The sequence below is a fragment of the Rhinopithecus bieti genome, unplaced genomic scaffold (assembly GCF_001698545.2).
Source record: "Rhinopithecus bieti isolate Rb0 unplaced genomic scaffold, ASM169854v2 scaffold_13259, whole genome shotgun sequence".
Lineage (NCBI taxonomy): Eukaryota > Metazoa > Chordata > Mammalia > Primates > Cercopithecidae > Rhinopithecus > Rhinopithecus bieti.
The window spans coordinates 2,469,692-2,483,669 of NW_016807544.1; the positions used below are offsets into that span (position 1 = coordinate 2,469,692).

Consider the following 13,978-nt stretch of genomic DNA (forward strand, 5'->3'; position numbering starts at 1 on the left):
ACCTAAAATTATAAAATTTTAGGAAAAAAAATAAGAGAAACCCCGACCTTGCATTAGGTAGTAATTTCTTAGACATAACATCAAAAGCACAATTCATGAAAGAATAAATTGATAAATTGAAAACTTCTGCTCTTTGAATGAGATTGCTAAATTAATTGCAAAATTGAAAACTTCTGCTCTTTGAATGAGATTGCTAAGTTAATGAAAATACAAAACACAGATTGTAAAAAAAAATTGCAAAGCATATGTCTGATAAATTTATTGTACCTAGAATACATAAAGAACAATCAAAATTCAGTAATAAGCAAATAGCTCAATTTTAAAATGGACAAAAGATTTGAACTTTACCAAAGAACATACATGGATGGTGTAATATTGTGATATAATGAGAAATATATATTTTGGTCTGAATCCCCACTTCCTGGCATACAGTTCCTAAAACCCCTGGCATCTCCAAGTGATGTGTCTTTTTATATGCTAATGAGATGACCCTGGCTGGGACCTGCTGGATAGCCTCAGGATAGGGGATTATTAACAGAGGAGCCAGCCACAAGATTAGCAGGCTGTACCTTTTAGCCCCAACTCTAAGTTCCCACCTCTGACCTCCAGGAAGAAAAGAAACACTAGTGTTGAGCTAATCACTAATGGCCAATGATTTAATCAACCATTCCTACATAATGAAGCTTCCATGAAAATCCAAATGGACTAAAATCAGAGAGCTTTGGGTTGGTGAACATGTGGGGGTGCTGGGAGGGTGGCTCACCTGGAGAAGGTATGGAAGCTTCATGTCCCTTTCCCCTTACCTTGCCCTGTGTACCTCTTCCATTTGGCTGTTTCAGATACATGTCCTTTGTAATAAACTGGCAGTCTAGTATGTAAACTGCTTTCCTGAGTTCTAGCAAATGATCAAACATGAGGGGCAGTCATGGAAACCTCCATTTATAGCCCATTGGTCAGAAGCACAGCTGACAACCTGAACTTGAAACTGGCATATGAAGTTGAGGCAGTGCTGTGGGCTGAGCCCTTAGTCTGTGGAATCTGACAATATCTCACAGTAGATAGTGTCAAAGTTGACTTAAATTGTGGAACACCTAGTTGGTGTCTGCAGGGAATTGGAGAATTGCTTGGCGTAGGGGAAAAGACATCCACATACCTGCTCACAGAAATACTGAGTAAAAGTATAGAGAAGAAAACAGTCTATTTTCCCTTACAGATGGCAAACAAGCACATGTAAAGATGCTCAAAATCATTATTAATGAGGGGAATGCAAGTTAAAACTGCAATGAAATACTACTATATACCTATTAGAATGGCTAAAAAAATTTTCAGACTGACCACACCAAGTGTTGGCAAGGATATGAAGGAAGTGGAACTCTCATATACTGCTGGAGTGAATGTTAAATGGTACAACCACTTTGGAAAACAGCTTGGTAGTTTCTTTAAAAGTTAAACATGTATCTCCCTTATGATCTAATTGTTCTACTCCTAGGTAGCTAACCTCACGAGGAGAAAGGAAAGCATATGTCCATTCAAAGACTTGTACACAAATGTTCATAGTGGCTTTTTTTATAGTAGTCAAATACTGCAAACAAATCCAAATGTCCATCAACAGGTGAATGGATAAATTAACTGTGATACAGCCATGCAATGAACTACTACTCAGCATAAAAAGGAATTATTGATAGAGTATTAATTAGTAATTATGCTAAGTGAAAGAAGCCAGACACGCCCTTGTCCCTAAAAAAGGGTGTACACAGAGTGTGGTTCCAGTATAGAAAGCAAATCAGTGGCTTCCTCTGGGGAGGGAGTAAAGAAGGGTAGAGGCACAGAGAAGCGCAGGAAAGATGGATTTCTAGACTCATAGGAAACCTCTGTGAGTCATGGATATGTTCATTATCTTGATTGTGGTAATGGTTCCACAGGTGAATACATGTCAAAACTTATCAAGCTGGACACATTAAGTATGTGCAATTTATTGTATGTAATTATACTTCAATAAAGCTGTTAAACTTTTTTAATAACAAGGCAATCTCGGGGACTTCTGCTTCTGGAAAGATGAAATAGATAGACTTTTTTATATTCCTCCCACTAAGTACAACTAAATATCCTGGACATTATTCATAGAACAGACATAAGAAATAACTGAAAGATGAAGAGAACCAGTCAGACCAGCTTGGGACTTTGGGACCTGAGAAACAACAGGGTGGGTAGTGAGCTCGCTGGGTATTCTTTTATCTATCTACCTATCTAGCTAGCTAGCTAGCTAGCTAGCTATTTATTGAGACAAAGTCTCACTCTGTAGCCTGGGCTGGAGTGCAATGGCACAATCCTGGCTCACTGCACCCTCAAACTCCTGGGCTCAAGCAATCCTCCTGCCTCAGCCTCCCAAGTAGCTGGGACTACAGGCACACACTACCATACCTGGGTAAGTTTTAAATTTTTATAGAGACATGGTCTCACTATGTTGCTCAGGCTAGTTTCAAACTCCTGGGCTCAAGCAATCCTCCTCTTTTGGCCTCCCAAAGTGCTGGAATTACAGGCATGAGCCATTGTGTCTGGCCCAATATTGGGTATCCTTTATGCCTCATATATCCTGGACTGGATTCTGGAAAAGCTGATAACCCAGAAACACCAACAAATGAAGACCAATAAAAGCCTCAAGAAAATCCTGCTCTCTCTAGCCAGAGAACCAGGAAAGGAGCAGCCTAGCAACACAAGCAGGCATCCCAATAGCTTTGCTGGGTTGGTGTCAGAGAAGGCTAAGGAAAGAGCTGGAGACTTGTGGTATGAGTAGAGGCCCTCCTCCTTCCAAATAGGATAATACCAGTGGAGGCCTAGTGGGGAGCCTGAACTCCCACCTCCACCCAGCAACAAAAAGGTGTTATTCCCCTTGTTAAAGAGGATGTCATACTAGGTTGTCAACAGAAGCCAAGTAGAGAAGCTGGATTTCCACACCCATCTGATAGTAATGAGGGGCGCCTTGCCTCCCCTACTAGCATAGCTTGAAAGGAGACCTGCTAATATAGAAGATTTAAATAATATCCAGAGTCTCATAACATAACAGCCAAAATGTCCAAGATTCAGTCAAAGCCACTTATCTTATGAAGAACCAGGAACATCTCAAAAAAGAAAAGACACAGATACCAACAACAAAATAACAAAAATGTTAGAATTATCTGACAAGGATCTTAAAGCAGCCATTATTAAAAGTGTTTCAACAAGCAATTATGAACACATAAAACACATTCAGCAAAGAAATAGAAAATATGAAGAATCAAATAGAAATTTGAAAACCAAAAAAATTTGTAACAAAAAATTAAAAAGCTCTCAATGGATTGTCTTAACAGCAGAAGGCAGAGGACAGAATAAAGAAGCAGTGAACCTGAAGAGAAAACTACAGAAATCACCCAAGCTAAGCAACAGAGGGAAGAATTTTAAAAATAAATAAACACAACCTCAGGGACTTCTGGGACTATAACAAAAGATCTAACATCTGTGTTGTTGAAGTCCAAGAAGGAGAGGGGAAAGACGGTGGAACTGAAGAGATATTCAAAGAAATAGTGGCTGAAAAATTCCCAAATTTGGCACACAAAAAAACCCAGAGACCCACAGGTTCAAGAAGCTGAGTAAACTCAAACAGAATAAACTGAAAGAAATCTATGCCAAAACACATCAAAATCACATTTCTGAAACTAAAAACAAAGAGAAAACGTGAAAACAATGAGAGAGAAATGACACCTTACTTATAAGGGAAAAAAACATTTAAATTTAAATGACAGCAGATTTCTCATCACTAACCATCAGAAAGAAGTGGCAAAACCTTTTTCAACCGCTAAAATAAAAGGACTATCAACTCAGAATTTTATATCCAGCAAAAATATCCTCCAGGAATGATGGCAAAATCAAGACATTCTCCACTGAAGGAAAACTAAGAAGTTGTCACCATCAAATTCACTCTGAACGAGTGGCTTTATAAATACTACATCAGGAAGGAAATGCTAAGAGAAGGAATCTTGAAATGTCAGTAAGGAAAAAACAATGAAGGAGTAAAAATATGAGTAAATACAATAAATGCTTCTCTTATGTTTTCTAAATAATGTTTCATGGTTGAAGCCAAAATTATAACACTGGTATGGTTTTCAATGTATGTAAAGGAAATATTTAAGACAACTATAGTAGAAACGGAGGAGAGTAAAAGGATTTAAGTAATGAGAGTGTTGGGTTGTAATAGAATAGTTTTGTATCTTGATTGTAGAGGTTATTACACAAATCTACATGTGTGATAAAATGGCACAGAGCTACACAATGTCAGTATTTTGGGTTTGATATTGTAAGATGTATTTATCTTGGAGGAAATTGGGTGAAGAAGATAGGAGATCTCTCTGTATTATATTTGCAACTGCAAATTGCAAATATAGTCACAATTGCAATTATTAATTATTTCAAGATGAAAAGTTGATTTAATAAAGAAGAAATTATATGAATCCCCTTCCCCACTCAAAAGCAATCCCTGACAAGTGAAAGCAAAATGAAACAAATAAATCCAACTGTGTTTTGAGTTAGTGGCACAACCACACAGAGGAACTATTTCAAGTGACCTTAAAGGAGAGTAATTTGGCTGCACATGTTTAATGGAATATACCCTAAGGACAAAAAGAATTGCAAAAAAAAAGAAAATATATTAAACCTTTTTCAGTAATCTTATTGTTAATAGTCATATTGTTATTCTGATAGTGTGTGTGTGTGTGTGTGTGTGTGTGTGTGTGTGTGTAAAATAAAGCAAATAAGTAATAACATCAATATCATTTCTAGGATTTTTTTGGTGTAGGAGAAAGTAGATACAGAATTAAGATACTTAAAAACTGTTTAAAACTGAATTGAATGGTATGTATCAACACAATTTCATAATGTATTTTCTCTTAAAAAGAAAAAAAAATCGTATTTCTTAGTACTAGTCACTGATAAGGCCTAGAAACAAAGACCAAGCCAGGAGTAATGAACAACACTAGACTGCGGTCTCTAAGTAACATTTCCTACAGAAAGGAGCCAGGATTTCTTCAAGAGGTAGATGATTTCAGGCCTGGAGAGCAGGAAGTATACAGGATGAGCCTGAAATATTTCATCCTACTATTCAGGTGGCAAGAAGGCTGTCGGAAACTACTGGGGTTGTTTCAAAATACCAGCACTGGGCCGGGCACAGTGGCTCATGCCTGTAATCCCAGCACTTTGGGAGGCTGAGGCAGGTGGATCACAAGGTCAAGAGATTGAGACCATCCTGGCCAACATGGTGAAACCCCATCTCTACTAAAAGTACAAAAATTAGCTGGGCGTGGCGGTGCACGCCTGTAATCCCAGCTACTCAGGAGGCTGAGGCAGGAGAATTGTTTGAACCCGGAAGGCAGAGGTTGCTGTGAGCCGAGATCATGCACTGCAGCCTGGCTACCAAGAGAGACTGCATCTCAAAAAAAAAAAAAACACACCAGCACTGACCAGAATGGCCAAAGATGAGGCAATATAAGCCTCATAAGAATAATAACCACACTGGATTAAAATACATCAAATATGTTTAAATCTGTGAGTTCCTGGTGGTACTCAAAAAAATACTTATTGTTATATTGATTGTCTTTGGAGAATGTTAGGGAACCAATTCATTATTTTGAAAACTGGTAAATAGAGGGGAAAAAAGTCATTTATCCTGCCTTTCATATGTGAACTGTATCTCACAATAACTAAAATTCTAATGAGGGAATGTTTTCCTTTATAGAAGTTGTAGAGCTAACAAATGAAGATATAATGATAGTCTTGGATTGAATATTAACTTTTTGCAACCCTTAATGGGATAAAGAATCTAGGCAATTACCATGAAGGGGCTGCTAACGTCAGTAAAGGAGGTAACCAGACTGTATGAGCCTCCTGATGAAAGTACACACTACCACTTAGGAGTTGTTCTTACCAAAAAGAAAAGGAACCTGAATAAATCTCCAGACCTAACTACCAATTCACAGGAATAACATCATGGGAACGCAAGCACCAAATCCTTCTGGGAAATCCTATAGTGTAAGCAACCCAGTGTCTTCAACAAGTAACATGCAAGGAGGAAAGAGAGAGTCAGAGACAGAGACAGAGAGAAACGCAGAGATGTTAAAAGACACATCAGTCCATTGCAATGTAAGGCTCCCATTTGGATCCTGATTTAAACTACAGGGGGAAAAAATGAATGTTGGCCAAATATTTGATGATATTATTGCTAATATCATCTTATTGCTAATTCTTTGAGCTCTGATAGTGATTGTGAGTTTGTTTAAGTTCTTTACCATTTAGAGATACATAACAAAATATTTACAGATGAAATCACGTGCTTTCACGTATTTGCTTCAAAATAATCTGAGTCAGGGAGGAAAGTAAGGAGTGCGTACAGATGCAACACGACTGACCATGAGTTGACCATTGTTGAAGCAGGGCTACATGGGGATGTGTTTTACTATTGTCTTCAATTTTATATGAAGGTGAAATTTTCCAAATGAAACATTTTAAAATATATCCAGACAGAGCCAGAAAAATCACATTCCTATAGCTGTCTCCCTAATAAAAAGGTCTTTATTCTGTTTTTTGCAGCCTAGAAGACTAGTGTCATTGCAGCTGTTGTAGTAACAGTAATATCAATAATAATAGGCCTGGTGCGGTGGCTCACACCTGTAATCCCAGCACTTTGGGAGGCCCAGGTGGGCAGCACATGAGATCAGAAGTTCAAGACCAGCCTGACCAGCATGGTGAAACCCCATCTCTACTAAAAATACAAAAATTAGCCAGGTGTGGGGGCATGGGCCTGTAACCCCAGCTACGCAAGAGGCTGAGGCATAAGAATCATTCGAACCCGGGAGGCGGAGGTTGCAGTGAGCCGAGATCGCACCACAGCACTCCAGCCTGGGCAACACAGCGAGACTCCATCTCAAAAAAATAATAACAATAATAATAATAGCACCCAGCATTTCGGAAGTACATACTTACTATGTGCTAAACTCATGTTATGAGTTTTTAGGAATAGTCTCATTTAATTCAGACAAAATATTATGTGGTAAGTACTGTTATTATTTACATTTTACAGATGAGGAACCTGAAGGACAGAAGTTTGGTGACAAAGCTAAGCCTCACACCAAGATCTAATGGCAGATTTCTGGCTTGTAACCAACACTCAAAGGTAAAAGATGAAGATTGCTGTCATGTCCTCAGTCTTGCCTTCTTTGGGAGAAACACCTTTAGCTCTTTCACTCCCCACTCCACCCCACCCCTGCTACATGGCTTCAATGCCCCACACCATCCTTGTCGCATTCCTCAGAACACCTGCCAGGAGCCATAAAGTAACTGAGTTGCTTTAAGGGATCTCAGAGGCCCATATGCAGCTAGCCCCACTCCGATCCCACCCAGGCTGCCTGGATTCCCAGACAAGCTCTGGTCCTCCTCCCTCCAGACTGGGAGCCTGCACATGCGCATGTCCCAGGAGTGGCGTAGCTCACCTGGGCCTCGGTGCCTCTTCTCCATCCAGATGTAGCAGTTGTTCTGGGCCACCCCAGTCTGTGAGTCCAGGAAGGGAAGACGCACGCTGCGCTCTGCACACAGCCGTGAGTTGTAACTCCGGCAGTGCTCAATGGCTTCCTTGTAGAACTGGTCCCCGAGCCTGCCAGAGTCAGAGAGTGAAAGGGTGAGGCCAGGAAAGACTGAAACACATCCAGAGGGAAACAAACACACCTCCCTGGGAAGACTGAAGACCCCCCAATTAGGCAGACCAAGGCAATGAGCACCAAGAGCCTTGCCAATGATCCGAATGCAACTCAGTGTCAGGTCTTGACCAGATTTTATTTTCTATCCCAAATCCACCAGGCAACTTAGAAACTCCTCTAACAAAGAGCATGGGCTTCCAAGGATGAGTCACCGGTAAAAGAGAGCTGTCTGTGTTCTAGAAAGCATGAGGTCCCACTCCAGAAGGGAGGTAGCTCTGGAACAACCTCTGCATGGAATCTAGAGGACATCACACTTCTAGAACCTCCTCACTCATATTAGCTACATTTTATTCTCAGAAGTCACCAGCAAAGGCACTCTAGGTGAACCCAAATCACCAGCAAAGATACCCAGTTTTCCATTATAACAGAAGAGAAACACTCCATATAAACAAAAACTAGGACAGAAAAAACCATTCTATAAAAGTAGGGATATTGCAGGAAGAAGGAGGTGTAGAGGAACAGGCACCAATCTTTTAAAACTGTATTACTTAAAGAAAAATAACTTTCTGATAGAAAGCAAACAGAATTCAACAATTTTGAATTCAAAATAATTCAACTCAAGGAGTTTAAAAAACAAACAGAAAGACCTTTCTGGTTTGCTGGACTGAGAATCTGATTAAGCACAGTAGGTTTTACGTTCCTGACTCTTTGGTATTTTTGGACACGTGGTGATGCTACTAATTTTAAGATAGTGTCCTTTTCAAAGACCAAAAATAGAGCATTGATATAATTGATCAAATGCAAAGCACTAAAATAATCAATGAGATCAAATACCTACCAAATAAAACATAGGCACAGGCTAATAAATGTCTCAAAGAAATACAAATGTAATAACATAACCTATGCCAGGTAAATTCAAGCCTCTTACTGGGGTCAGGGGGCAGTGGGCGCAAAGGAGTGGAGTATGGGAAGAAGAAGTAGGAAGGGAAGGAGCCACAGAGGTCACAGGGGCAAAAGGAAGAATCAAGAGTTTATTCTGAAGCAACATTATGATGTCTTTTTGTTTTGATTCTATGTAGATTTCAGAAAGTCAAAATGAGAGGGAAAGTCTCTAAAAATAATATTTCTTAACCAAAGTATTTAGAGGAATAAAGAAAGCAAAATTAGGGATTTGTTTTTTGGAGGGTTTTTTTGGGTTTTTTTGGTTTGTTGGTTTGTTTGTTTGTTTGTTTGTTTTTTGAGATGCAGTCTCACTCTGTCGCCCAGGCTGGAGGGCAGTGGTGCGATCTCGGCTCACTGCAATCTCCGCCTCCTGGGTTCAAGCGATTTTCCTGCCTCGGCCTCCTGAGTAGCTGGGATTATAGGTGCCCACCACCACGCCTGGCTAACTTTTTGTATTTTTAGTAGAGACAGGGTTTCACCATGTTGGCCAGGCTGGTCTCAAACACCTGACCTCAGGAAATCCACCCGTCTCAGCCTCCCAAAGTGCTGGGATTACAGGCATGAGCCACCACGCCTGGCCTCAATTTCTTAATTGTGGTAAAATACACATAACATAAAATTTCCCATCTTAAGTATACAATTTTAGTGTACAGTTCAGTGGCATTAAGCACATGCATACTGTTGTACGACCACCACTACCAGCCATTCCCAGAACTCTTTTCATCTTGCAAAACTGAAACTCTGTACCCATTAAAAAATAACTCCCCATTCCCCCTCTGCCCCCACCTCCAGAAACTACCGTTCTGCTTTCTATCTCTATGATTCTGACTACTCCAAGTACTTCACAAAAGTGGAGTCATACAGTATTTGTCTTTTTGTGACTGGCTTCTTTGACTTAGCATAATATCCTCAAGGTTAACCTATGTTATAGCATATGTCAGAATTTCCTTCCTTTTTAAGTCAGAATAATATTCCACTGTATGCATACACCACATTTTGCTTATCCATTCATCTGTCAGTAGACATCTGGGTGCTTCCACATTTTAGCGATTATGAATAATGCTGGTATGAACATGAGTGTACAAATATCTTTTCAAAACCCTGATTTCAGGCTGGGCATGGTGGCTCATGCCTGTAATCCCAGAACTTTGGGATGCCAGGCAGGTGGATCGCCTGAGATCAGGAGTTCGAGACCAGCCTGGCCAATATGGTGACACGCCGTCTCTACTAAAAATACAAAAATTAGCTGGACGTGGTGGCGGATGCCTGTAATCCCAGCTACTCAAGAGGCTGAGGCAGGAGAATCTCTTGAACTCAGAAGAGGTTGCAGTGAGTTGGGATTGTGCCACTGCACTCCAGCCTGGGCGACAGGTGAGACTCTGTCTTTAAAAAAAAAAAACCGCTTTCAATTCTTTTACGTATATACCCAGGAGTAGAAGTAGAATTGCTGAGTCCTATGGTACTTCTACTTTTCATTTTTTGAGGAACCACCATACTGTTTTTCATGGTAGCTATACCATTTTACATTTCTACCAACAGAGTACAAGGGTTCCAACTACCCCACATTCTCATCACCACTTGTTAGAAAGCAAAGTTTTAAATGCACTTTTCTATACTCTTTTAAAAAGCCAATGGGTCAGGTTCTAACAAAGAGCTTAAAACAAATACCTTACTTGGGAAAACACAACCCTGGAAGCTTCTGAGGCATCATTTGGAAATTACTTGTTGACAAGCATCCGAAAAAACAAACAACAAAACAAAAAAAACCCTTTGCTCCTTTTTCACCTCTGAACATCTTCACATCCACAAGGAAGGCATCATATGCTCAGAAAGCATCCTGGCAGTTGCAAAACCAAACTGCAATCAAATTCTAATAGTCACGTGGCTGGAAATGAATTGGGGAGGGGATATGAAAGCCCATTAAAATGCTATAAAACTGAATGGCACATAAGCTGATGTAATCAAAGCTGGTAACAAGGATCATGAGATTGACCAAAAATAAAGAACCACTTTTTACAAAGTATTTGTGTCACACCAGCTTAAATGCTTCCTTCTGCTATGGCGATGTAGCTCAGTGGAACAGAACTTTCACAGGCAGCTTGGCCCAGACAAGAGGACCCAGGTTGTTCAGGGTATCCTGGATGCTCCAGCCCCCACCCATGAAACAGCAAGCAGCCACACCACATCAATGAGAACTGACAAGAACATTTGACGGAGAGGTGTCCAACGTGAGAGCAGCAATCTGTTTTCCCAGGACCTTCTGACAGACTGCCAAAAAAAAAAAGATGTTAATTATCCCAACCGCAGAAATTCTGCTGAAAAGAGAACCCATAAAATCAGGCCCCCCAAAAAATGAAAATAAAAAATTATATGGCAAAACTCATCTACTGGAGATGATCATTTTCAAAATAAACTTCTGGAAACCAATACAAAAGAAATCTACACAGTAGGATTCCAAATTGGACTTGTCCTAATATGCTAGTAACTCACTTCCAACAGCGTCAATCCAGACAAGAGGAACAATAAATTGAACTTGCTAAAAATGCGAAGTGAGGTTGGCCAACATTGGTGCTCCACACCAACTGGATCGAGAATGTCAAACAAAGTGGCACGCTGGGCGAAAATTAATTTCATCTTAAATACTTTCCACTTTCATAACATGCAATGTTATTAGTAACAAGCATGCTGGGGGAAAATGTATATTTCTAAATGTAATCTTTGTGTGAATGATACTTCTCTTATGTAAACAGAAAAGACTTTCTGTGGACTGGGACAACTGTATTAAAGATCGAAGCTGCAAAAACATGACATTCAACAGCCCCTCTACCATCATCTCCAGGGAAGTCCTTTCAAACAGACCAGGTGTTGGCAGAGATTCGGAACCAAAATTTAAAGCCTTTTTCAAGATATAAGAGGAGAAAAGAGACTTCAACCTCCCTGATAAATTCAAGAAGCACTGCTCCAAAAGTTAATTAGCCAAAATCTTCACAGGGCTTGCTGTGCTCTCCAGAAGAAAATCAATGGCTAGTTCTCCCTAACCCGTAGAAAGCAATTTAAACAGTAGAGGACAAATGTCCTTTCCAACATGGTATTTCTACCAAAAAAAAAGAAAAATCCCACAATGATAGGATCCCAGGAGTGACATTTACAAGTCGAAGGGGTCAGACGGAGCAAGGAAAGGCTGGCAGCAAATGACTCATCTGTGGAGAGATGACCAGTGTACCCTGGGTGGGATCACACATGGGACAGTCCCCGCCATCACCTGCATGCACCAAACGGAGGGGGGCTGGATCCCCAAGGGATGATCGATGTCTTCAGCTGGAGGAAGCTGGCACAAGGCAGGGTAGAATGATGTTCTTATCAACAACTGACTTCAGGCTACTCAAGGCTGCAATCAGAAATAGGAAAGGCAAGGGGAGCAAATTGCTGGGCTGCCCAGGCCCCCCAGACAGCATTCTGGTTGCAGTAGTGCTGGCTGCCTAGGTCTAGGGGTCTTTAGGAGGGATGGAGGTCCCTCTGTGATCCCATCTGAAGTGAGAAGCCATCCCAGCTCTGAGAGCTGTTTCCACATGAGATTTTCAGCAACCCTCCTTTAGCCTATCTGTGGAGATGGATTCCAGGGGGCCAAAGAAGACTCAGAATGGGAAACATGAGACTTCTCCAAAGTGACTGCCAACCAGGCTCCAAATGTGATTTTTCAGAGCCTATGAATCACACCCCCTCTAAGACCCTCTGCCCTTCTTCCTCCAATCTCCTGCTCTCAAGACCACACCTGCTTGCTCTGATTTCTCAGATCACTCTCAGGTCCAGCCAGACACCTGGGCTCCTCCCTTTCACTATCTCTCTTGTTCTGTGTTCTTACCCAAGGACAGGTGTCCTGCCATACCAGAAATGTGTGTCCAACAGCAAGTTTCTCATCTTCTGCCAGAAGCCTGCTTCCGCCCGCCCAAGTCTCAGTCCTCCTCGGGGGTGGGGGCCAAGGCTATGCTGCCCTCCCTCTCCCTAGCAACTTGGCCTTGACTCTTCCCTTGCCTTCAACCCATCTGGAACTGAGTTCTTTCATTTATCAGGAAGTTGTCCTTTCTCTCCACTCCCCCTGTGTGGCCCCAAGTCCTCTTTGCTGTATAAACAGGACCTTGGCCCATCACTACTATCTGTGCACAGAAGCAGAGATAAGCAGAGCTGAAGAGAAGCCCTGGCCTGTGGCAGGATTTGGGGGCTCTCCTTCCCCCAGCGGCGCCTCTTCCCCACTGTGGGCATCAAGTTTTCCTGCTGTCTCACTCAGCTGCTCACATTGCCAGAGCCGCCCACAAACACACATGAAAGCTCATCTACACCAATACGCTAACTTCCTGCTATGTGCATTTAAACATGTTTAACTCAAACTGTTCATGGAAAGCTCTGTCTCCCATTTAGTCTTTTAGAACAACTGGCACACAGGGGGCAATATCTGGCAAGGTGGGGGAAAGTTTTTATTTTCCTTGAAGTGGTCCTGTTCCTAATGCATCTCTTGAAAGAAGACCAAGTTTAGTGTTTGTTACAGACTGAATTGTGTCGTTCCTCCTCACCGAAAAAAATCCACATGTTGAAGCCCTAACCCTCAATATGATGGTGTTTGGAGATGGAGCCTTTGGGAGGTGGTATCATTTAATATTTATCCCTGCCCAAATCTCATGTTGAACTGTAATCCCCAACGCTGGGGGTGGGGCCTGGTGGGAGGTGTTTAGATCATGGGGCAGATCCCTCATGGCTTGGTGCTGTCTTTGTGATAGCGAGTGAGTTCTTGCAAGATCTGGTCATTTAAAAGTGTGTGGCGCCTCCCCACTGACACTCTCTCTTGCTCCTGTTTTTGTCATGTGACTTGCCTCCTCCCCCTTTGCCTTCTGCCATGATTGTAAGTTTCCTGAGGGCTCCCCAGAGGCCAAGCTGATGCCAGCACTGTGCTTCCTGTACAGCCTGCAGAACGATGAGCCAATTAAACCTCTGTTCTTTATAAATTACCCCATCTCAGGTATTTCTTTATAGCAATACAAGAATGGCCCAATCCAGGAGGTAATTAGGTCATGAGGACAGAGCCTTCATGATGGGATTAGGGCCCATATAAGGAAGAGACATGAGCGAGCTCTCTCACTCTCTCAATCTCTGCCGTGAGAGGACACAAGAAGGCAGCTGTATGCAAGCCATAAGGAGGACCCTCACCAGGAATCCAACCCTGCTAGCACCCTCATCTTGAACTTCCCAGCCTCCAGAACTCTGACAGATAATTATTGTTTAAGCCAGGGGTCCCAAACCCCTGGGCCACAGAGCAGTACCAGTCC

The 13,978-nt window shown here is 41.6% G+C and overlaps 1 protein-coding gene across 8 annotated transcripts in view; it reads right to left on the reverse strand.

The window, feature by feature from the left end:
• Positions 1-13,978, reverse strand: part of DPF3 (double PHD fingers 3) — a 292,122-nt gene that overhangs the window by 161,218 nt on the left and 116,926 nt on the right. For all 8 annotated transcript variants that reach the window (XR_001887453.1, XR_001887454.1, XM_017882782.1 and 5 more), the window contains one exon: positions 7,515-7,675. Coding sequence is in view for 6 of the 8 variants with exons in the window: in XM_017882782.1 (XP_017738271.1) it covers positions 7,515-7,675 (161 nt within the window). In the remaining 2 variants the exon portion in view is untranslated. The remainder of the gene's footprint in view (positions 1-7,514; positions 7,676-13,978) is intronic.